The following is a 25,503-nucleotide window of genomic DNA, read 5'->3' as shown; positions in this document are numbered from 1 at the left end:
CCCCCCCCCCCTCCCCGAGACCTCGAGGTATTGTGCCTTGTGGTCCCCCGCCTCGCCCTTAAAAAAGTTTATTAAAACAAAATTCATATACCAAAAAATTTCAGTAAACTATTCAGAGTCTGGAGTTTTTCATTTAATTAAATTAATCTAGTTAGAATTAACCAAAACAAAAATAACTAAATACAATCCAACTATTGAGAGATAGATAGATAGATAGATAGATAGAGAGAGAGAGAGAGAGGGAGAGAGAGAGAGAGAGAGAGAGTAACATTGTATAACAGTATATATTGGTCGTATATCTGCTCCTTCCACCTGTATGTTAGCTTTGATTTTGACAAGGTTGACTCGAACAAAAAAATGTAACAAAGAAAGGGATTAGCGATATTTTCTTTTATATTCAATAAGATTTATTAATTAAATTAATATTATCCACTAACAAATATTGGCCTAACAATGCTTGTATACAATGTTATATGCAAAAGGTAGCATTCATGTATATATAAATCTGTTAAAAAAGCGAAAAAACAGACAAGCTTAGAAAATCAATAACCTGCAAAACTTGTGCCAGAAAGAGGGAACATAAAAAAAGTTGCTAGATGATATGATGAAAGTTACCTTTTGGAATATCAACACATAGGAATTCTTATGAGATTGCAAATGTTAAATAGACATCATAAGTTCTTATAAGCTTTTATGGAGCCATTTCAACCTATGAAACACCTGCAGATGTATATATGGATGTTAACACCATGGAAGGCAAAAAAAAAAAAAACTACAGCAATGCCCAAACACTAACCACATAAGAATAAGAGAGCTAAATATGGCACATTGTGAATGCAAATGTATGCTAATAAGTTAGCTAGACAGGAAATGCTTTCTCATTACTCCAATCTAATTCAAGGCTGATGAAATTTCTAGAGATGCAAAATTGAGCAAAATCAGCACCCAAAAATAAACATTGTAAAACAACAAGATAGTAACAAGAAAAGGGCATATGGTGGTCTTCTTATTAAAAATGAAAGCATTATGTCATCTTTCAAACACATTAAAAATGTCTTAATGAGGGATCACTGACTAATTTGAACCAAACCTCAGTGGAAAACAGAGACTAAAAAAAAAGATACAGGAGCAGCAAGGTTTCAGCCATAGGCAGTAATGAAACAAAATTTAAATTGGATACATACAAAAATTGATTATAAAGCTAACAACAAAAGAAACAACACAACACATTTAAAGCTTAAAACTTATAACCACGAGCACCCTCTTAATCATTTATCATTCCACGAATAACTCTCAACTAAAGAAAACAAGATGACACTTCAGAAATTTAGGGGAAGGAACAAAGAGAGGCTGAGACTAAATCATTCTGAGTGAGGGAGGAGATCAGTACGACATTCAAACATTCCAATTGAGCAGCAACCAACAGTGGGATCAAAGAGGTCAAACCTTCAACTTTCAACCTGTCCACATGAAAAGACATTTTTAAACTAGAAGCATAATAAGTAGCAATCAGCAACATAAGCAATACACATGTTTAACTTACATCAACAACACCTAAAGGAAAAACAGCCGCATCTAATAAAAAACAGAACTTTTAAACAAAGTTCTACATATTTATATATCGAAATACTGAAGAAAGAAGGGATTTACCTCTTTTTGTGCAGCAAACTGAAACAACCAGCTTGAAGACTTCTCACCCACAGAAGATCTGCTCCGACGAACTACGATGTGCCAATGGCTCGGAAACATCAAAAGAAGAGGGTGTTTTCCTCTAAAAAATTCTTAAACTTGAAATGCTCTCCAAGACCCCTATTTCTCGAAGAAGAATTCTGCCTTTTTCGATGGTTCAAATCCCTATTTCACAGTGAAGATGACAAGGGTATTTATAGGGGGGAATTAGGCCGAATACTTTCATAATTGAACCAAACATAAAATTTCGCTCCACTAGGCTACATGTTCTGTCCTTCCCTTTCCCAACTAGGCGCATACGTCTTAAATTCTAGACATTTCCTTAATATTAATAATGTAAAATTGATGAAAAGATTCATGAGTCTTGTATCACTAAGCTAGTCACAAAATGATCTTTTAGATATAGCAAAATATATTGTGGACAAAATGTTGACTCTAGAAGGTAATAATAAAATAGACAGACTTTGGTGAATGGTTGAGACATAAAGATTTTAGTGTCAAATCAACATGGATATAACGACAAATTGAATAAGCAAATGATATGTATAGATTCTATATTTGGATAACAGATCATGCCATTCAAATATCTCTCTAAGTGAAAGCATGAAAATTTAAGATTCAAATCATAATCGTTCATAATATTCCACCAAACTAAAATCTAGCCCCCATATGCAATGAAATATTAATATCAATTTTCAAAACCTCTGCCTCTATGAAGCTGCCTGCGATGGAAATTTACCACAAAACAAAGAACTTCAGCCATTGTGTGTTCTTCAAACCAAACCCCTGTTTCTAATTCAACAGAGGAAAGTTCTTCTTCATTAAAGGCATTCTCTGCAGCACTTGCTTTGTCTTCAATTATTTTGTCAGCACCAGTTCTTCCAGCTTCTGCTGATATCTAAGGGCTTACACCTTGCAAGGACTCAAAACAGTTTGCTAAAAGGGAGAAGCAACAGATCAAGAAGCTTCAAAATTCTTTGAAACTTTATGCACCTGATAGCGCCCCTGCACTTGCTATCAATGCCACTATTGAGAAAACTAAACGCAGGTTTGCCTTCAGTATCTTTCTTCACAATTTTCAAAAAGTTTTACTTCTTATTTGCCTATTTTCACTAGTTATCATTTTTTGATTGTGTACTAGATAGAGAGTACTTTGGAGCAGAGGCGAAGCCAATATTAAGATTTTGGGATTCTAATCAATTTTGTTAGGGATTCACAAATTAAAATACATAATACAAATATAGGGTCTAACATCAGATGCAGCGCGAGGTACTGCACCTTGTGGTGCGAGGCTCGGGTCCGGCATTGGGATTTGTACAGCAAGCCCCTGTCCCCCTGAGCTACATGTTCTGTCCTCTCCTTTCCCACCTTGGCGAGTACGTCTTAAATTCTAGATATTTCCGTAATATATAATGTATGATGAAACAATTCATGAGTCTTGTATTACTAAGCTAGTTTCAAAATGATCTTGTAGTCAACCTAGAGATCATAAATAATTAAACAAGGTTGTATAGGATCCAAACTCATGGTGATACACAAAATATTAGTTCAACAGAAATTCAAAACAAACACAAACAGGAGCGGAAGAGCAGTGAATGAGATTGCGAACAATAGCAACAACTTGACCATCCATGAAGCTATGAAACCTGATTCCCCTGTAACATATACTACCTTTCCTACTCCACTATTCTTAGGATCCATTCCATTCCCATGTGTTATTCAAAAACAATACAGAAATGTAATTCAATTTGGCCATAAGTATTCACCAAAACATCACTTTATTCATTGAATTGATGTTGTTTGTTTCATCTCAATTGAATTACTAGAATTCATCAAAGTACAAGAAGAATGGTTTCAGCAAAACAAAATTGTATGCTTCATTGCTAATTCTAAGAAGTAACAGGAGAGTGATCTATTACCCATGTCTGATACACCAAATCCCCTATTCCTACAAGTTAATTTCGAGGTTACATATAAATTATTCGATCAATCAACTAAACCCCCAACCCTAAATCAAATGAAAATGGAAAAAAGTAAATTATTCAATCAAATCAACTAAAACCCCAACCTAAATCAGACGAAAATGGGAAAAAGTACCTGAAACTAGCAGAGGCATACGAAAATTGATTCAAGAAGCATAGGAATATCTCAACTCATTTGCCAATTTTATTCTCGCCACCATCATTTCGCCATTTTCTTGCTGCATACACCCACAAAAAAAAGTAGTTTTGTTTGATCGAAGATGAAGCAAAATTGAACCCATCTTCATCGCCTAATTTCATTACTACTGTGGAAGAGTATGATAGTGAAGAAATAAGAGAACAAACTATTGTATTTGTATTGAAATGAAAAGAGCCGTTATTTGTATTTGAAATTGAAATGAAAAATATCAAAATAAACGAAGACTCTTAACGTATATAATCAAATTTATAAAATTCCAAGGTTTTTTATTTTAATGAAATAAAATACTTCCCCCACCTATATTAACTTAAGTTTTGAGCTTTTTTTCATTTTCTAAATTAACTTAAATTTTTAATTTTCTTTTAAAATACTCTTTCAATTTTACTCTTTTAAATTAGAATCGGAATTAATTATTATAATTAATATTTATTTTTTTATAATAATTAATAATAGTAAAAATGAACACCTCAAAGCTACCTCAAAACTTAAGTTAATATGGAATAGAGAGAGTAAGTATGAACTAATTAATTTGAAAATATAATTTACTATATATACTAATTAATTATACACATAATTATATAAGAAACATACACATAATTTTCAAAATCATAAAAAGTGGCAAAACTATTTTAAAATAACTTGGAAATTTTATAAAACTAATTATCTCAAAGTGTTTGCTATTAAAGAAACTTGATTATTAATGTACATTGGAAGGACATGATCAGACAAGTGTGGGACTTGCAGATGTGGCCATAGAGTCATCCAAGAAGGGTTCACAACGGCCCTGTCAATTCTGCCATGAACATGAGAATTTGTCCAGGTATATAACCTTCCAACAGTCTTAAGCACGGACAATCCAGTAAGTTCCCTCCTTCACCTCAGCATCCTTTATTTGGCTCCCCAACCTATCGTCTAGATTTAGAACAGCGTTGAAATCACCCATTATCAACCATGGTTGTTGATTGGTGGGTGCAGTTGCACATGTCAATTCTATCCATAGACTGCAGTGAACATGAAACTTATATCCCCGTTTCTTTGATGAATAGAACAGTGCACTGAAAGATAAATTTCAATTTACTTTACAAAGATCAACCTATTTAAATCATAGAAAAGATGGTTACCACAACTGAAAAATTGAAGGTTATTCCATCTATTTTGACAATGAAAATCATATTTTCCAGATTGACAACGATCATTATGTTTTGAGTAGACTAGAAACTTCTTAGCTATCGAAACTCAAGATATCTGACTAATGGATTTAGGTGCGAAGATCGCTGCTGTAATTTCTTACATGTCAATATGTGTCGTGCAGCTTTTTTCAGATGCAAGTTTGATCCAGCATCCAGCAAAGAAATGACTCAGTTGGAATATCACAACTTTCTGGATCCTGAAGAACCTTGTAATTGAAAGTATGGATGATGTTCGTGACCAAGAAGGTTACTATGGCTTCCCCTTCATTGCAAATAGTAGGTTAAAGGCTCTTTTAAGCACAGAATATAACTTGACATAACATAGCAAGTTAGCATATACAACCAACAGACTTCAATTTGTTGATGTACAAAAAAAGAAAGAAAATTTTGATATAGTTGAGTGAAAATGTATATCCAGAGTTTCCAACAACAAACAATTCCTTGTATAGTAAAGATGCATGACTTATATCCCCTTTTCTTTGATGAACAGAACAGTGCACCAGTGACCTTTTTCATTTGATCCATACCAGCTCCATTGGGGAAAGACTTTCTTCGCTATGCCGGGAGCCTTTTTCTTTGTGACTCGATGTTTGGTTATAGCTAAGACTATCTTTATTACTCAAGGCAGCTCTTTGTGTTTGAACTGCTTATTGAAGCCCCTTACATTCCAGGAGGATACTATCATTGAGTTTTCGATAAGGGTGAATCAGGAGTCTTGTCCCCTCCGTGTCTGCTATTCTGCCCCCTTTCTACCACGTACGTCCATTGCAGCTTGAAATACCTGCTGGAAAGTAGTCTCCTGCAGTGGACTAAAGCAATTACTAAAATCACCTTGGGCTCTCTCTTGACTGGTGCCAACAAGGTGTTTGCTGGTAGCTGTTTCCATCCCTCATCATTCACTATATGGGTTACAACCTCTGGTCTTGCTTCAGTCCCAACAGCTGGCTGATCTTGTCTGTTTATGTGGTTTACGATGATTCAGCATGATGCCAACTGGCTGATCATCCAAATTATATTTTCTAGTACTGACAAGTCAAATTGTTCTTTCAACTCCCGTGATCCTGTGGCAGCCTCTAGTTCATTCTCCTTCATCAGAGGTATCTCTAAAGCAGATTTAAGGTTTCCATTCGTGCTCAATAAGATATAGTTACAAATCCTTGTTAAGAAATAAAAAATCTTGCATCTTATTTTTATCTCTTCCCTAAGAACGTGACCTTCATTTGCTGATTTTGAGGCATCTATTTAAATAGAGAAATTATTCTACTCCATGCGGGAATTTTAATTTACTACCATAGAGAGCAAACTTTTGTTTCTTGAAAGGACACCTTGCATCTACATGCTACATTTTCTTCTCTGTCTATTTATCAAGCCACAGAATATTCTAGAAGGGTTTATTTGACGAACTGTTTCACATAGTTAAAAAGCTCTCGGAGTGAGTCATGTATACTGTGGGTCTTTCAACATTGTGTGGTTTATAATCAGTGTTATATGTTGACTCCATAATATATGTGATTAGTGAATTCTATTTTTTTACTTGCTTTCTTGTTTGTCGTGATGAGTCATAAGCGGCTGGTTCATTAACTTGTCATGGTTGATGGAGACTTCCTGTCAACTGGCTTATTTGATTCAGCTGTACTTTTTTGTCATGGAAAATGTTCTCTTTGGACAATGTGATATGCACAAATTACAGTCTATAATTTCTGTTTCCACCTCTGTGATTTTGCCTGAAGAATATACCTTGGGGACTTTTCATAGTTAATAGCACACACACTGATGCTACTTCTTTCTATGATTTAAGTGATGAACTATTAAAGGTGAGAGTACGGAGGTGGTTCTTGAATTCGTGCTTAATTCTTGCAGCTCTTCCCAAGTATTTTAGCTCAGAATGGTCTGTGGCTCAATTCCGACTGCCCGGTGTTTCTCAATACATTGTTACATTTGGCAACGAAAATAATACACTTATAATTCTCGGCTGGGACGGAAGGTTAGTTAACTCTTGCAAGGTTTTTTGTCTTTCTTGTAAGTTGTAACATAAGAATTTGATTTCCATTCTTACTAATTGTTTTATCTTTCATAGAACTAATTAAACATGCTTCTTGGTAAAAAGATATTGAAGAGCAATGCTTGTATAGAACTAATTAAACTGATGTGATCTGGTCATGAAACTTCTCAGGGACCTCTCTTTAAGCGAAAGAGAGGAAAGGCTATTATGATGTTTGCTCTCTTCTATTTGAATTTTGTCGAATAAAGAAAGATAAATTTCAATTTACTTTACAAAGATCAACCTATTTAAATCATAGAAAAGATGGTTATCACAACTGAAAAATTGAAGGTTATTCCATCTATTTTGACAATGAAAATCATATTTTCCAGATTGACAACGATCATTCTGTTTTGAGTAGACTAGAAACTTCTTAGCTATCGAAACTCAAGATATCTGACTAATGGATTTAGGTGCAAAGATCCCTGCTGTAATTTCTTACATGTCAATATGTGTCGTGCAGCTTTTTCAGATGCAAGTTTGATCCAGCATCCAGCAAAGAAATGACTCAGTTGGAATATCACAACTTTCTGGATGATGTTCGTGACCAAGAAGGTTACTACGGCTTCCCCTTCATTGCAAATAGTAGGTTAAAGGCCCTTTTAAGCACAGAATATAGCTTGACATAACAAAGCAAGTTAGCATATACAACCAACAGACTTCAATTTGTTGATGTACAAAAAAAGAAAGAAGATTTTGATATAGTTGAGTGAAATTGTATATACAGAGTTTCCAACAACAAACAATTCCTTGCATAGTAAAGATGCATGAGTTTTCCCCTTTAGTAGAAATATAATTGTTTTGCCTCCTTGTTACTCAGTGTGTATTGTTCTCTATTACTATTCAATACTGTGGCTAGTTATTAGAGTTACTCTCGATCTTCATATTTGTATAAGATGAATTGAACTTTTATTGTTCGTTTGTTATAAGCCTCACAAATTAAAATAACTTAGAGAAATTAAAATAATATTTCAGTAAGTACTTTCTTTGTGAGATCGAACTTCAACATTCAATTTGAAATGGTTATAGAGGATAGTAAGGTTTCCTCCTGTATTCAGTTAAAAATGGTTATATATGGAATAATATATGATTATTTATGTTATTGGGTGAACATTAGTAAAGAAGATATATTACTTAAATTAATTATTCTAAACGAGCTTGTTTTTTTCTTTAAATGTTCAGTCACCCATATTATTAATAATGTATTCTTATCTTATACTCTATTCTATGTAATAATATAAATTCTCACATAATTGAATGAGGCCCATGGTGTGCTATCTTTCTAAAATTAGTTATTGACTTTATTTTTCTAATTATTTTTTTAATTTCTCCTTTTAAAAAGGATGATATTCATGTTTAATTGTGTGGGTGGGTGGGGGTTTAAAAAGTAACCCCTTTTTAATTCCTCAAAAACAAATTGGTCATTTCTTAGTTAGGCCTCTTTTATTCCTTTCTTAATTAAGATTATGATGTTTATGCAGACATTCAATTTGAGTCCAACAAAGCGACAATAAATATGATTAAGGTTTAATTATTATTTTCCCTCTAATTTCATCACCAGACAGAGTCTCTAGTCGTCTTTAATTAAAAATAAAAAAATCAATAGCGATAAGTATAGACAATGGGGCTACGCGTACCTTATTAACCTAATGAAGTACCTAATTTCTACTAGCTAACAAACATGAAGAAAATAAAAGTTAGAAAGAATTAAGTATTTTCTAATCACCATAGAGTTTGTAATACACTCTATGATGATATTACAAAAGAGGATGCATAAATAATGTAAAAATATGACAATCAAGAAGAAGGTTGAATTATCAGTCTCAAACTTTCTGTTACAAAAATATGAATTAAAGAAGATTGATTGTCCATCAAAAGTAACTTGAATTTTTTTTTTTCTTATCTTCTTCTTCAAATTTATCTAACAACACTTGATAATTCATACATTCTTTATCAAATTATTAGATCTTGTTGAACCTATTGATACCGTCATACAGTTCTGCTTTGCATGTCGCATCGGTAGGTACCTTGAAACAAACTCCTCAGTCACTTTACCGTCCCAACTATGCTGCCTTTCATGTGTCTTCTTTTTGCTTTTTTGCTTCCACTTTTTTTATTGCATATAGGTGATATATCATCTTCCCTAGCCAATCTATCAAAACATATGCCCAGCTTTTCCTTTTTTTAATCAAGAGAACCTCGTCCAAATCAATTGTATCGACACTAAGACCTTGATTCATTCTTCTTTGCAATCACACATTTAGACACAAATACGGGAACTTCTGGTTTAATTTGTTATTTATAGAAAGTGGTAAAATCTGTTCTTCTTGGATCAAATCGTTTTTCTTCTCGATTGATTTTATTAGTTGTGTAGATTCACCAAGAGACTCTAAAGATGGAGAAAAAGATCTTATAAGTGTCTTAATCCCTGGATTGAATTTGAGTATCATGATATCCTGATTTTCTAAAATACTCTTAACTACCTCAAAATTAGAAAGGTATAATGTTGGAGTTATAATATTACCAACTTTTCCAGAAGCCTTCAATATAATATCAAAGTTATTCGAAGATAATAAGTCTCTTAAGACATTACTAATATCTTGCAAAACATAGTGCCCAAAATTTTCAAATCTTCGACATTAATTGTATCAATTAGTTTTGTCCTGAAGCAATTCGCAATGCATCAACCCCAATTCTTAGTGTTTCCCCTGTATCAATATTCATTGAGTCTGGTTTTGCTTAGAAGTGGCAATAACCAATTGTCGATCTAAAGTAGTAGGTTTACTTTGATCGACATCTACCACCCTTTTTTTATTATGTAGTATATCCCTCGCATCACCTTAATATTTTCACTGTCGCTAGTACTTTTTGAAGTAGCTTCAATGGTATCATCAATTTGTTTATTATTTTGATTTCTTTCGAAATCAAACGACATTCAACTTCATCATGACTTTGGTGCTTTATAGGTTAAGTGTATTGGAATCCGCATAGATGGCATATGTGGTGGTTTTGGTCGTCCACTGGCCGTAGAAACTTTGTGAGGGCTGCACAAAAACTATACGTGTCGTGATGAATTTGAACTTTTGCGACACTTTTGTAATCAAGTGATTTTATAATTTTTGTATTTTAAATTAAGTTAAATATTAATGATAAAATACGTAAACAAGGAGAATAGTTTTTGATTAATTTTCTGTGTATTACTTTTGTGAAATAACTATTACATTTATACAGGTAAGATGGAAAGAGATACGGAACCAGATAAGGAAAAAGATTATACAGAATATATTACTAACATAATTAGTCTATTCTGTTCCTATAATTATTTTGCTAAGTATGGGTATTTTCTACACTCCCCCTCAAGTTGTGCACTCGGATTTCCAATGCTCAACTTGCGCAAGACATTGCTGAAAGCTTCAGTACTAGCAGCCTTGGTTAGGATGTCTGCCAGTTGATCTTTTGATCGAACAAATGGAAGTTTGATAACCTTGTCTTCTAACTTGTCTTTGATGAAGTGTCGATCAACCTCAACATGTTTTGTTCTGTCATGTTGGACAGGATTTCCAGAAATACTTATTGCTGCTTTGTTGTCGCAAAATAACTTGCAGGCTGTTTTCTGAGGAAAACCGAGTTCATTTAGCAGTTTCCTAATCCATAGGATTTCAGTTATTCCTTTCACAATTCCTCTGAATTCAGCTTCCGCACTTGACAGGGCTACAACCTTTTGCTTCTTGCTTCTCCAAGTGACCAGATTCCCTCCTACCAAGGTGAAGTATCCAGAAGTGGATTTCCTTTCATCTCGGTCTCCGGCCCAATCTGCATCGGTGTAGGCAGTTATATCGAGGCTATCATTTTTCCCGAAGTAGATCCCGGTGCTGCTTGTACCCTTTAGATATCTCAGAATCCTCATTACTGCTGTCATGTGATGTATTTGGGGTAGATGCATGAATCTACTCACTATCCCCACTGCATATGCAATATCTGGTCTTGTGTGGGCTAGATAAATGAGTTTCCCAACAATCTTCTGATATTGTTCTTTGTCAGTTGCCTTTGCCCCTTCTATGACCTGAAGACCATGATTTGCTATAATTGGAGTGTCAGCCGGTTTACTCCCTAACATTCCTGTTTCAGTTAAAAGATCAAGAATATACTTTCGTTGGTGAATAAAGATCCCTTGCGTGGATCTTAAGACTTCTATACCAAGAAAGTACTTTAAGTTTCCTAGATCTTTCATCTCAAATTCCTGAAACAACTTCCCCTTTAAGGTAACAATTTCTTCTTCATCATTTCCGGTGATGATCATATCATCTACATATATAATTAGACAGGTGATTTTCTGATTTGCCCCTTTTATGAATAAAGTATGATCAGAATTACTCTGTCTGTACCCAAATTTCTTCATAGCCTTAGTGAACCTTCCAAACCAAGCTCTTGGAGACTGCTTTAAGCCATACAGGGCTTTCTTCAATTTACATCCTTCTCCATCTTTAAAGTCATGAGAATATCCTGGAGGGGGTTCCATATAGACTTCTTCTTCAATGCTTCCATGGAGGAAGGCATTTTTAACATCGAACTGATACAAGGGCCAATCTTTGTTTGCTGCTACAGAGAACAATACCCGTATTGTGTCTATCTTGGCTACTGGGGAAAAAGTCTCTGAATAGTCGATCCCAAAGGTCTGAGTGTAACCCTTGGCCACCAATCTTGCCTTGTACCTTTCAATGGTTCCATCTGCCCGGTGCTTAATGGAGAATACCCATCTACACCCTACCTTCTTCTTCCCTTTGGGTAGAATACATTTTTCCCATGTGTGATTCTTTTCCAAGGCAACATATTCATTTTCCATGGCTTGTCTCCACTTCTCATCTTCAAAAGCTTCTTCCACGGTTCTGGGAATGTTTGTTGAGTACAGGGAGGTAGTGAAGGCAACAGCTGTGTTGGACAAGTTTTCATTGCTGATTCTTTCTATGGGGTATCTGGACCGTTGATCTTCATATTCCGGGTCATACCTTTTGGGAGGAACACCTCTCGTGCTTCTGTGAGGAAGCTCATATCTGTTTTGACAATTATCACTAGACACAGAGTCAGTAGGAACAGTACACAATTCAGAATTTACCTCAACTGATGTTGACTCAGGGTGCTCAGTGGTTGTCATTGGAGTGGTTTGAGGAGAGGGAGCTGATACAGATGTTTCAGAGTTGACGTCGGTGGTATTGCTTACTTGCGTTGGAGGATCAAGGTCCATCATTTCTGGATATATTAACCAGCTAAGGTCATCATTCGTAGTCTCCCCCTGAGGACCAGGCTGGGTATAGTAATAGGAGTGTTCAAAAAACTCGCAGTCAAGGCTGGTGTAGATTTTGTTTTGAATGGGATCATAGCATCGGTACCCTTTTTGAGTAACCCCATACCCAATAAAAACACATTTGATGGCTCGTGGTTCAAGTTTATTTCTGATTCTTTTTGGGAGATGAACATAGACAACACATCCGAACACCCGTGGAGGTAGAGAATGATAGGAAGGGATGGACACATGGGAAGAAAGAGTGTCAAGAGGAGTTTGGTATGCAAGAGGTTTGGTAGGTAGTCGGTTGGTTAGATATGTGGCTGTGGCAATGGCCTCTGGCCAAAAATGGACAGGGACATGGGATTCTAACATAATGGCTCTAGTAATCTCAAGAAGGGTTCGGTTTTTCCGTTCAGCTATCCCGTTTTGTTGAGGAGTGTCCGGACAGGTAGTCTGGTGAATGAGGCCATGATCAGAAATGAACTGTTTCATATCTAAGTTTATGTATTCTCCTCCGTTATCAGATCGAAGAATTTGAGGTTGGGCAGCAAATTGGGTACAGATCATGTTGTAGAAATTTATAAACACATCATATACTTCAGATTTATTTTTTAGAAAATAAACCCAACTCATACGGGTGCAATCATCCACAAACAAAACAAAATAGGAATATTTATAAAAGGCAAATTCAGGTGCAGGACCCCAGACATCAGAATGAATTAGGGTAAATGGCTTAGAAACATGAGTTGAACTGGGAGAATAAGAATGTTTATGACTTTTTGCAAGTACACATGCTTCACAGTCCAAAACAAAATCAATGTCCTTAAAAGAGGGAAATAATCGTTTAAGATAACTTAAAGACGGATGACCTAGCCGTCGGTGCCACATCCAGATCTGATATTCCGGCGACCCTTGAGCAAGCAAAGCGTTACCCTGTTGAGTCACCTCGTTCACATAGTATAGACCTCCTCTTTCAATACCACGACCAATGATCCGCCCCGTCTGAGCATCCTGTACAATACAATCAGAGGAAGTCATTAGAATTGTACAGTTTAGTTCCTTGGTTAATTGACTGACAGATAAAAGTTTGTGGGTAAGACTTGGAATTAAAAGACAATTTTTTAAATGGATTTCTGATGTAATATCCACATCTCCGGCTTGAGTAATTGGAATAAACTCCCCATTTGCAGTTTGAATCTTAGTACGGGTAGTTGATGTGGAGGAGAGAAAATCGGTTGGATCGTATGACATAGTGTCCGTGGCCCCACAGTCAAAAATCCAATTGGACTTATTGCACATGAGACCCACACTTTGTTTTTCCTTGGGTTTTTTATATAATTGGGCTTCTGATTTTTTGGGCTCAAGGGCTAAAGGGTCAGATTTTTTTAGGGCCTCTTGTTTTCCCTCACTTTCATTTCTAGAGGACGGCTCCTCTAGAATTTTCTCTCTTCTCCTTCCCGTCGCTTCCTCTGTCTCCATCCATGGTTCACCGGAAATTTTGGTGAACCCATCTTTGCCACTCATACCTGTTCTCCTGTCGGTAACGCTGGTCGACGAAGCCTCGCCGGTACCCGCTCGCCTGTTGGTGACAGTGGTTGACGAAGCCTCGCTGGTCGGTTCTCCTTCTCCGATGGCGGCGTTAGCCTTGCCGCCGGTCTTTGTTACCTTGGTGGCGGCTTTACGCTGTCTCAGATCTTCCCACCATTCTGGGTAGCCGATGAGCTTAAAGCATCCTTCCTTGGTGTGTTTGGTTCCTCCGCAGTGGCTGCATTTGAGGTGAGTTTTGTCCTCTCGCCGGAATGATGAATCTGACCGGCTAAATGAAGAATCTGACCGGCGTTGAGTGACAAGACCACTTCCGATCTCTGAGGGACCTCGTTCCAGTGATGAGTTGCCGGTCATTATGCCACGACGAGCAATTTCTCGTCTGATGGTGGCATATGCGGCATCAATGGTTGGAAGGGGATCTAGATTTAGGATGTCTCGCTTTTCTTTGTCAAGTGAATCATTTACACCGGCCAAAAACTGGTACAGCCTTTGTCGTTGTATAAATGAGTTGAACAGTGTGATGTCTTCTGCGCATTTCATTGGGTTCGGCATTCGTCTATCGATTTCTTTCCATAGGGTATTCAATTTACTGAAATAGACCTCTATCGTGTCTATCCCTTGTTTCATAGATGTTGCCTTTGTGTTCAGATCATAGATCTGCAGTTCATCTCTGCCGCTACTGAGTAGAGTTTCGATGCCTTTCCATAAATCTCGGGCAGTTTTGTAGTCCAAGAATTGATTCACGAGGTCTCCGTCAATATTCTCGATGATCCATGAAATGACCATCGAATCTTTTTGAGCCCATTGCTGGTATTCTGGATCGTCTGGTGAAATGGGATTGACGATGATGTGATTGAGTCTTCCCCGACCACCAATTGCTATCTGCATCAGTTTACACCATTTGGTGTAGTTGGTGAAGTTCAATTTTTCCGCGACTCGCACTGTTTGTGAAGTCACTGGTTCGATGTTGGTTGAGCTTTTGTTGAGTGTTTGGAACATTTGAAACAGTTGTTGCATATGTTCCATAGAAATAAGCTGGTTTGGATTTTCTGGTGGGTTTTCCGATGGGTCTTCCATTTCGGTAGATGATGAGTACGAACAACCGTCGAAGATCGACCTTATGGCTCTGATACCATGATAAAATACGTAAACAAGGAGAATAGTTTTTGATTAATTTTCTGTGTATTACTTTTGTGAAATAACTATTACATTTATACAGGTAAGATGGAAAGAGATACGGAACCAGATAAGGAAAAAGATTATACAGAATATATTACTAACATAATTAGTCTATTCTGTTCCTATAATTATTTTGCTAAGTATGGGTATTTTCTACAATTAATGCATCATAATCAGTTTGTACTCTTGTGACATTTTTGTAACCGCTAATCTTTGGAACTCGTAATATTCTTACTTCTTTTTTTGTTCTTTTAATACTATTGTAATCAAGTGAATTTACACATTTAACATTTTAATTAAGTTAAAGGGAAAAGGGCCTGATATACCCCTCAACTTTGTCATTTGGAGCTGATATACCCTTCGTTATAAAAGTGACTCATATATGCCCTTACTGTTATACAAACGGCTCACATATACCCCCGTCATTACAAAATGGCTCACATATACCCTTCATTTAACGGAAGTTTAAAAATTAGTTTTATATTTATATTTGTTACTTCTAATTTTTTTTAAAAAAATTATTTAGGAGTATATATGATTCTTCTATCAAAATTCAATGTATATTTTAATTTTTTTCATACATAAATTATTTTTTGACTTCTTTTATTATAATTATTTGAGTTTCTTATTCTTATTTTGTTTTTTTCTTTCATTCCTTAGTTTAAAGAAAAAAATTTAAACTATTTTTTTGTGTGTATTGTAATTTAATTTCGTATTCGAAAAAAAATTGGTCATCTACAATAAGTATTACAAGAATATTAGTGAAACATAAATAAATTTGATTATCAAAATAATAATTATAAATTAGTCATTAAAACAAAAAAAAGTCAAAAAAAATAAAAGATGTTTGACGAGGATTAAATTTACTCATATGGGATTATATTTTTTAGAAAGAAATAATAAAAATTTAGATTAAATTTTTTTTTCATTTCCGTTAGAGGAAAAGGGTATATGTGAGCCATTTGTTTACAAGTAGGGATATATATGAGCCACTTTTATAACGAGGGGTATATCAACTCTAAATGACAAAGTTGAGGGGTATATCAGACCATTTTCCTAAGTTAAATACTAACATGTCATGGTCAATTAGTACTCTTGTCACACTTTTATAATTGTTTATCTTTGAAATTACAATATTCTTACTTCTTCTTTTATCTCTTTTGATATGATATTTTTTAGTTTTTATTTATGTACTAAAAAAATATGGTTTTTACTTTTAAAAGTATCATTTTCTAATCTGAAAACTAACTTAGTTGTTGTTTTATTATTTTTTTATTATACTCTTAATGATTTTACAATCACACAAGTATTTCTAAATTTTTTAAATCATAGATTTCTAATTTCGAAAAATAACTTAATTGTTGTTTAATTATTTTTATTATACTCTTAATGTTAAGTATTTTGAAATGTTTTAAATCATCAATTTTAAAAGGGAAAAGGGTCTGATATGCCCCTCAACTTTGTCATTTGGAGCTGATATACCCCTCGTTATAAAAGTGGCTCATATATGCCCTTACCGTCATACAAACGGCTCACATATACCCCTGTCATCACAAAATGGCTCAAATATACCCTTCATTTAACGGAAGTTAAAAAACTAGTTTTAAATTTATATTTATTACTTCTAATTTTTTTAAAAAAATTATTTTGGGGTATATATGATTCTTCTATCAAAGGTCAAGGTATATTTTAATTTTTTTCATATATAAATTATTTTTGACTTCTTTTATTATAATTATTTGAATTTCTTATTTTTATTTTGTTTTTTTCTTTCATTCCTTACTTTAATGAAAAAAAATTAAAGTATTTTTTTTTGTGTATTTTAATTTAATTTCGTATTCGAAGAAAAAATTTGGTCATCTACAATAAGTTTTACAAGAATATTAGTGAAACATAAATAAATTTGATTATTAAAATAATAATTATAAATTAGTCATTGAAACAAAAAAAAGTCAAAAAAATATGTTTGATGAGGATTAAATTTACTCATATGGGATTATATTTTTTAGAAAAAATAATAAAAATTTTGATTAAAATTATTATTTTTTCATTTCCGTTAGTGGAAAAGGGTATATGTGAGCCATTTGTTTACAAGTAGGGGTATATATGAGCCACTTTTATAACAAGGGGTATATCAGCTCTAACTGACAAAGTTGAGGGGTATATCAGACCCTTTTCCCTATTTTTATCAATATTCTGTGGATGATAACTCAAACTGTAGTAAAGTACTACTTAAATTGAAATTCAAGTATTGATATCAATTGTGGAAACATTTGTTTTTGAGTTGTCATGCATTCATAATCTAATATTTAATATGCTCCTTACTCTCGACGAATGACACTAATTTATTATAACTCAAGATTGTAAGAAGAAGAAAATCAAGACTAAAAAGTGCAACTCACTATTATATAAAGGTCGTTATGAGTTAATTGTCACTCATTAGAGATAGATATGTAATATGTTAATTGTCATAATGAAACAATATGAAAATTATAAGAGATAATTTATTTATAGTTAGAAAATTATTTATGAAAAATGGAGTATAAATTATATATTTTAATATGTTTATGTCATACATATTAGTGTAAAGAATTTTCACAGTATAAATTTATTTACTTATATCAATATGTAATTTATTTTATTATGAAAAATTACAAATTTGATGTTTTATGAAAATTGATATGAATATTTTCATATGTCTTCATAGTAAGAAGTTCTTTATAATATAGAGGAATATTACTTAAAATAAGTTATCATGTCAATAAATCATATTAATTGTAATATATTAATATGATTTTTTTTAGAAAATCATCACGTAAATTAATTTTTTTAGGTCTTAACAAATCATTAAATTAGAATTACCTTTAGACATATAAAAATCATTAGTATGTTGTAAAAATAAAACTTTATCCTATATTTATTTAATAGATATTTTGATTTGATAAAAAATTTATACCGTATAAAAAATAAATATATACGAAGTGCAATATCTCATTAAAATAGACTAATTAAAATTAGTCTATATTAAAAAAAAGGTATGATTGAAAATGTGAGTTCATATTAAATGTTACATCATTAGGATACACATGGCATTTAGGAAAATATATTTAGTTGTTTTGTCATTACAAATCTATTATAACTTTCTTGATATCATAACATAGAAAGAAACACTCTAGAATCTTTATGAATTGACAAATTTGTCCTTGGTCGTTCCTAACTTGCTCTTCTATATAATAGAAATATTTAACTATAGAGGAATATTACTTAAAATAAGTTATCACGCCAATAAATCATATTAGTTGTAATATATTAATATGATTTCTCTAGAAAATCATCAGGTAAATCAATTTTTTTAGGTCCTTAACAAATCATTAAATTAGAATTACCTTTACACCTATAAAAATCATTAGTATATTTTAAAAATAAAAATTTATCCTATAATTATTTAATAGATATTTTTGGTTTGAAGAAAATTTTATAATATATAAAAAATAAATATATACGAAACGCAATATATCATTAAAATAGACTAATTAAAATTAGTCTATATTAATTAAGAAAAAAGTATGATTGAAAATGTTGATTCATATTAAATGTCACATTATTAGGATACACATGTCATTTAAGAAAAACTATTTGGTAATGTTGTTATTATAAATCTATTACCACTTTTTTAATGCCATAACATAAAAATAAACATTCTAGAATATTTATAAAATAACAAAATTGCCTTTTATTATAAGATTATAATGAATCATCTCATTCTTTATAACGTAAAAAAAACAAAAAAAAAACTTATGACTTTGATCTAAATATTTATTAAAATTAGGAGAACAATTTTGTATAATAAAGATAGAATTTTTTCCAAAATAATTAATAAACATGATGGATTAATGTTTTATATCAAAGAGAGAGGATTTAAAAATATCAGCAGCGGCTGATATGATATATACTGCGGTAATTTAACATGAGGTTCTTAATATAATAATTTATATAACTTGCTTAAAATGATTTTAACTATGATAAAGTAATAGTAATAATTAAATATATATTTTTTCAATAAATTATAGAATGACATATATGTCACGTGAAGTTTTGAGATTATACATGAAAAGAGAAATCAAGTAAATTAGATACTTCAAAAAAATTATCTCTACAATACAAAAAAAAAACAATGTCATGAAATTGAAAAGTATGAAGAGAATCAAAGAAAATGACATAATATGCTTCTAAAATTCTTGAAAATTTTGTTCTTCAAGAGCTATCTCACTGGTTGAATTCCTTTTGAATTAAGCATTTTGAGAAAAGTAATTGTGATTGATATTGAATTTAACATGTTAACTGATTCATTAGGGTGTTTGAAAAGTGTGAACTAGTTGAATTTGCTGAAAGTTGAGTCATTATAGAGAGAATTGATCAAAATTGCATTGTTGATTTTCCTAATAAGAGATCTATACCAGAGTGTATAATATTTAGGCGCAAATAAAATAAAGTACGAAAAAATTATTGGTATAAAACATGAGAGGGGAGAGAATTGAGGAATGAAAGAAATGAAGAATGAGTTAATGTCTATTTATTTGTGTCATAGAATTAGTTCTAGAAAAATCTTATAATTTATAGTTTTTAGAAAAGTCATGTAACTAGAGGAGGAAATTTACCACTTGAAAAAAAAATATTTTAATGAAGTTTAAAAATACAATATAGTTTTTAAAATAAAATATATATGAAATGATCATATTAGGGTAGATTGTCCTCAACTTTTTAAATCAAACACATATTTAGATTATTATGTTTGAAATCAAGTAAAAGTACAAATTTGATTATATATTTTAAGAATAACTACACTTTTATAATTTAATAAACATTTTTAGTTTATTTAAATACAAATACATCATCCTATTCATTTTATTTGTAAAGTTACTTTATTTAATATATTTTAAAATATTTATTTTTAAATATTGAAATTAAATTTATTTATTCTTTAATTTAAATCTAATATATATTATTAATTCTATCATACTTGTTTCTTTTCAGGTATATTAATTAGAGTCAAAATAAAGGTGAAAATAATTAACTATATTTTTATGTAATGAATTTTTATGTTAAAGTAGGCCTTTTTAGTAAGCATAATCAATATAAAAATATTAGGAATTAATTAAAATAATATTAGATAGAATAATAAATAGATATCACAATAACTCATAAAAAATGTGAAGTGTAACAAAAATGTGTTGATAGAAATAACATTAACCAAAGTTGTCTCTAGAACTATTTGGTTTCTTGTTATTATTCTAGATAGATTTTTTGTAAGTATGAAATTACATTTTTATCCTTGATATATATATATATATATATATATGTCCTCAACTTCATATTTTTATATAATAGAAAAATATCAAATTTTGATCCGTTAATATAAATCAAACTTACGTTAGTTCACTCTTCAGGTTAATATGTATGAAATCAAATAAAAGTAAAAGTTGATATATATTTTAATGAAGAACTGCTCATTTATAATCTAATACATTTTTAGTTTACTTTAAATGCAAATATATCATCCTATTCATTTTATTTGTAAAGTTACTTTTTGATATTTTTTAAAATATTATTTTTTTAATATCACAACTAATTTTATTTATTCTTTAATTTTAATCTAATATATATTATTAATTTATTACATTTAATTATTTATTTTTACTTATATTAATTAGAGCAAAAATAAAATTAAATGTAATTTACCATATTTTTTAAGTAATAATTTTTTATATCAAAGTTGACACTTGTAATAAGTATATACAATGAATAGAAAAAATATCACTAATTAAATTAAAGTGATAGTAAAATACAATGATTAGTAAATATCACAATAAGTCATAAAAAATGAAGTAATAACAAAATGAGTTAATGGTAATCATAATAACTAAAAATATTTCTAGAACTATTTAGTTTTCTTGTTATCATTCTTGATAGATTTTTGTTCGCTTGAAGTTATATTTTTACCTTTGATCATCATTCACTTCATATATATAAAGATGTTTATAGAATTATTCATTGTTCTAGCTATTTTTCTTAATAGATTTTTGTTAAAAGAAAATTATACTTTTATTATGTGGTCGTCTTAAATACAAAAATATCATCTTATTCATTTCATTTGTAAAGTATTTTTAGCATCTTTTGTCACAACCCAAAACGATTCGTTAGTGGCACACATACTTAACCCCCTACGTGGGAGAGCCAATGAATTTAACCCCAACTTACAAACTACAAGTATAATGCGGAAGCTCAAAACCTTACTAAATATCTTTTCCAAAAATCTGAAAGTCATCACAACAAGAACATCTAATCTCCAATTACTAAGTCTAAGAGTATCAAAGACATCAAAATAAATGAAATAAAGTAATTCGTGTCCGAAAACTAAGGACATCAGGTAATGACTGAGAGAATCCAACTCAAACTCGAATGAATAGCTCACCCTTGAACCTGATATGCCAAGACTTGATAGAGCTGAGGGCGATTCAAATTCGTCGGTACACTTGTTGCACTCCATATAAGGAAAACAAAGAAAAATACAAGTAAGGCTCAGTACGAGGCAACATGTACTGAGTAAGTATCATCAGTCAACCCAAAATAGTAACTAATATACAGAGAATATAGTATAAAATCAACTATAGTACTTAATAGGTGAGAAGCAACAAACAATATGAACAAGTGACAACTGAAGCAAGTACGTAATCAATCACTATATCAAGCACACACGAGGACTCATGCCTCCACACCACGCTCGTTGGGAAATGGGTTTTTTGAGATTGAGTACATTAAATTAATTTAATATCATCTTCCTTTAATGTTAATGTGTCGGAACGTAAGACTCCGATCCAATTACACCGTGTTGGAATGTGACACTCCGATCCAAGAAAATTGTGTCGGAACGTGACACTCCGATTTAAGATTACTGTGTCGAAAAGTGACACTCCGATCCAAGAATATCGTGTCGGAACATGACACTCCGATCCAAGAATACCGTTAATTTATCCTTTATTATCACCACTTTCAATTCATTGTTATATTATTTCATCAAGCCTTCTTTATTCAAGGCATCACTTCGATAAAGAGGGTTCAACGGTCTCAGAATTTCAGATCAATCACAAACCACACCACCAAGTCACACAATAAAACAGTCAAGTACATTGAGCACTTCAAAATATCATTCAATGCATATCAATCACTATTAAGAGTTTACTTTCAAATAGCATAAACCATAACCTACCTCCACCGAAGAACCGAAGTCAAGCAAGCTACGTCATCAATATTTTTTCTTTCCTCAATGACTTCGAACCTTCCCAATCTGTCAAATATATGTCCATAGTTTGTAAGTTAACGAGTCTATAGACACTCATGTTACTATATATCTAGCCTAGATTCAAATATTCACCCAATTTCATAATTAATTTTCCTAAAATTTAAGCGTAAGGGTAAACCTTAATTCCTCAAACTAACATAATTTAAATGGTATTCAACTAATATAATATATTGAATATATAATTACTTATCTCAATATATCAATACCTAAATTATAATATCATAACTGAAAAACAAATACAATTAATTATTAAGAATTGAAGCCAACTAGTTATTAAACTAGTGGTGACAATTAATCCTAAACTAAAAGTACAACCCTTACTCTAAGTCAAATCCATGACCACAACTTGTCATGATTCATTGGATCACCAATTATCGTAATGAACTCATCCTTATAACCAACCATTTATATCCTCCACAATCTATAGTTATCCACTAACATAATTAACTATGTCTTTAAGAATTAATAACCTAATAACATAAAAAAATATTAAATTGTTTCTCTCCAATCCACTGACTAACGAAAATTACAGCAACATATGGGATTTCAACCTTAATAATTTTAACTTCTTATCTAATTCAATTAATATAGTAATAATAACAATATTATATAATTAAAAGAAGCAAATCACAATAGCCTCTAAAGACCAAATAACATTCCCTCAATATTATATTATTATGATTATGATTACTATCCCTACCAATTATCACACAAACAATAACATAACGATTTAATCCACCTAACTCAATAAACATATGATGCCCAGGAACCAATTTCTAGTTAACCCTTTTTGGACTAAAATATTAATTTTATATTGTGATCCATCAGATAAACAACAAATGTAGTATTGAAAGCTGAAAAACTTTTCTCACCTAAAGTGCTTATTGAATTTGTTTTTGACCATCGTGCGACTCTTTTGTTTTTTTTTTCCTTTCTTCCGTAGATTATTTACTAACCTAATTATTATATGGCTAATTATAAAAATAGTAAAAGTGACTAACTACTAATTATAATATTATTTTTTTAATCACAAACAAAAATAATTATTTAAACTGCCCCCTTAATTTTATAATTGTAGTTACGAATAGTTCAAAATATCCATTTAAAATCTTGTAAGAGTCTTTTATGAAATTAAAAGCTCTAGTACTCAAAACGATCAAATGGGTCATTATATTTTCTTTATTTCAATCTAATATATATTATTAATTTTATCACACTTATTTATTTTCAAGTATATTAATTAGAGTCAAAATAAAGGTAAAAATAATTCATTCATAATGTATTTTTATATTAAAGTAGAAATTTTTTATAAGCATAATGAATAGAAAAAATTAAATATTAAGAATTAAATTAAATTAATAGTAAAATAGAGTAATGAACAGATATTATAAAATGACTCACATAAAATTGAAGTAATAATAAAATAAATAAATAGTAATAATAATACCTAAAGATGTCTCTAAAACTATTTGATTTTCTTGTTATAATTCTTGGTATATTTTTGTTAGCGTAAAAATTACATTTTTATTATTTATCATTATTCACTTTATATAGAAAGTTATTTCTAGAATTATTTACTATTTTTCTTAATACAATTTTGTTAGTTAGAAATTACATTTTTACATATATATATATATATATATATATTCTTTATGGTTTATAACATTTAAAAGAATTTTCAGTCAATTAGCATTTAGTTCATATATAAGCTATAGTAGTAAATCAATTTTTAAATTAATAATGAACTTATAAAATGGATAATCACACCGCACGGTCAAATTCACTAGTCTAGAAATATGTTCCATGTGGTAAGAAAGTGTGACATGTGTTAGATACGTGAAGAGTTTCTTTTTCTTTTTTTTTTTAATTTTCTAGTGTGGCTTGGGAAAGGATGTTTTCATGGGTTTGTACAATATATTTTTAATAGAATGTGTGGGGTTGAGTTGACGTGCATATTTAGAGTTGGAGGAAGATTCTGATTTGTCTGACGTGGAGAAATGGGGCCACGTAATTTAAATTTGTGTGGAGTGTGGGAACCAAAATTCAAATCACAAAATTCATGCGTAGCTTCGATTCCTTAAAAGAAAAGTTTTTGTTTACTGGATTTGGAAATCAAAGTCCATATTTCTTAGTATTTGTTTAGTTATATAAAAAGCGTGAATCCTAAGATGCTGATATGGAATGAATGAAAAACGATAAGCACACACCTCTAGCTTAATATATTGTATACTTTTGTTTTGATGGGCTGGAATTTGCAATTGCATAAACGTCAAAACTAATCTTCTAACTAATTTATATGTCTGCAATTTTCTGGTAAAGGGAAAGGTAAACCTAAAATTTGCAACATAGAGACAAGAAATCTCAATAAAATTAGTGGTATAAGATAAAATTTAAATGAAAATCTTAATTATATAGAGAGAGAATATAAATAAAGTCATCTTTGTTGACATACTTGTTTTCATTACATTATTCTTATATGACATAAAACTTTTAGTTAGCCTCACATACTAATATATATCTAAGAATTAATTCTAGTTAATTAGATGTCAGTTATGTGTTTACAATATATTACCTAGGATAGTATTGTAAAACTTTATTTATTAATACGAAGATTTAAGTTATTTAATTCGAAGTTTTAAAATATTTTTGGTAAAATATAGATAGTTTTTCTTTTTTTCTTTTTTTTTTAACATAAAATTTAAACTTAAATGAAAATAAAATCATAAAAATTACCATTAAAATCTTTCAAGCCTCAATATTTTAGGTGTCTAAAACAAATAATTACGATTAGACGACATTGGTTATGATGTTCTCTTCCTTTGCAGCCATATAAGTTGTTGCTAATACAGATAATTAGTTAATTGTCACTGAATTTAATGTTTCAAATAATTTTAGCGATAATTATAAAAAAGAACGATAAGATTTAACCATTACCGCTAAAAGGTTTCAATTTTGGTGGCATTTATTTAGCAATAATATTTATATAGCGACAATAACAGCTACCACTAAAAATCTAGAATTTGCATCTAAC

General features: G+C 31.3%; 1 protein-coding gene and 1 long non-coding RNA gene across 3 annotated transcripts; both read right to left on the bottom strand.

Annotated features, from left to right (window-relative positions):
• Positions 1–616: 616 nt before the first annotated feature.
• Positions 617–4,011, bottom strand: LOC107019056. Of its 2 annotated transcripts, none has more exons than XR_003578341.1 (3): positions 3,787–4,011; positions 1,651–1,854; positions 617–720 (listed from the first exon to the last, which is right to left on the bottom strand). It is a non-coding gene; the product is annotated as an uncharacterized LOC107019056 (long non-coding RNA). The 2 variants fall into 2 exon arrangements; XR_001456736.2 differs by lacking the exon at positions 617–720 and adding an exon at positions 769–1,460.
• A 9,120-nt stretch (positions 4,012–13,131) lies between these two features.
• On the bottom strand, positions 13,132–15,010 carry LOC114077332. Its single transcript, XM_027917185.1, has 2 exons — positions 13,912–15,010; positions 13,132–13,396 (listed from the first exon to the last, which is right to left on the bottom strand). The coding sequence occupies exons 1-2, from the start codon at positions 15,008–15,010 to the stop codon at positions 13,359–13,361; spliced, it is 1,137 nt and encodes a 378-aa protein (XP_027772986.1). The 3' UTR covers positions 13,132–13,358.
• Between the last annotated feature and the right edge of the window lie 10,493 nt (positions 15,011–25,503).

This window comes from Solanum pennellii, chromosome 5, assembly GCF_001406875.1.
Source record: "Solanum pennellii chromosome 5, SPENNV200".
NCBI lineage: Eukaryota > Viridiplantae > Streptophyta > Magnoliopsida > Solanales > Solanaceae > Solanum > Solanum pennellii.
This window is presented reverse-complemented; position numbering and strand designations above follow the sequence as displayed.

Bases quoted from the DNA above. Each gene is read 5' to 3' on its own strand.
- LOC114077332 (XM_027917185.1), bottom strand. From the start codon at position 15,010: ATGGAAGACCCATCGGAAAACCCACCAGAAAATCCAAACCAGCTTATT. The intron at 13,397-13,911 runs GTATGAGTGGCA...TGTATTGTACAG, and splicing joins CGTTACCGACAGGAGAACAG to GATGCTCAGACGGGGCGGAT.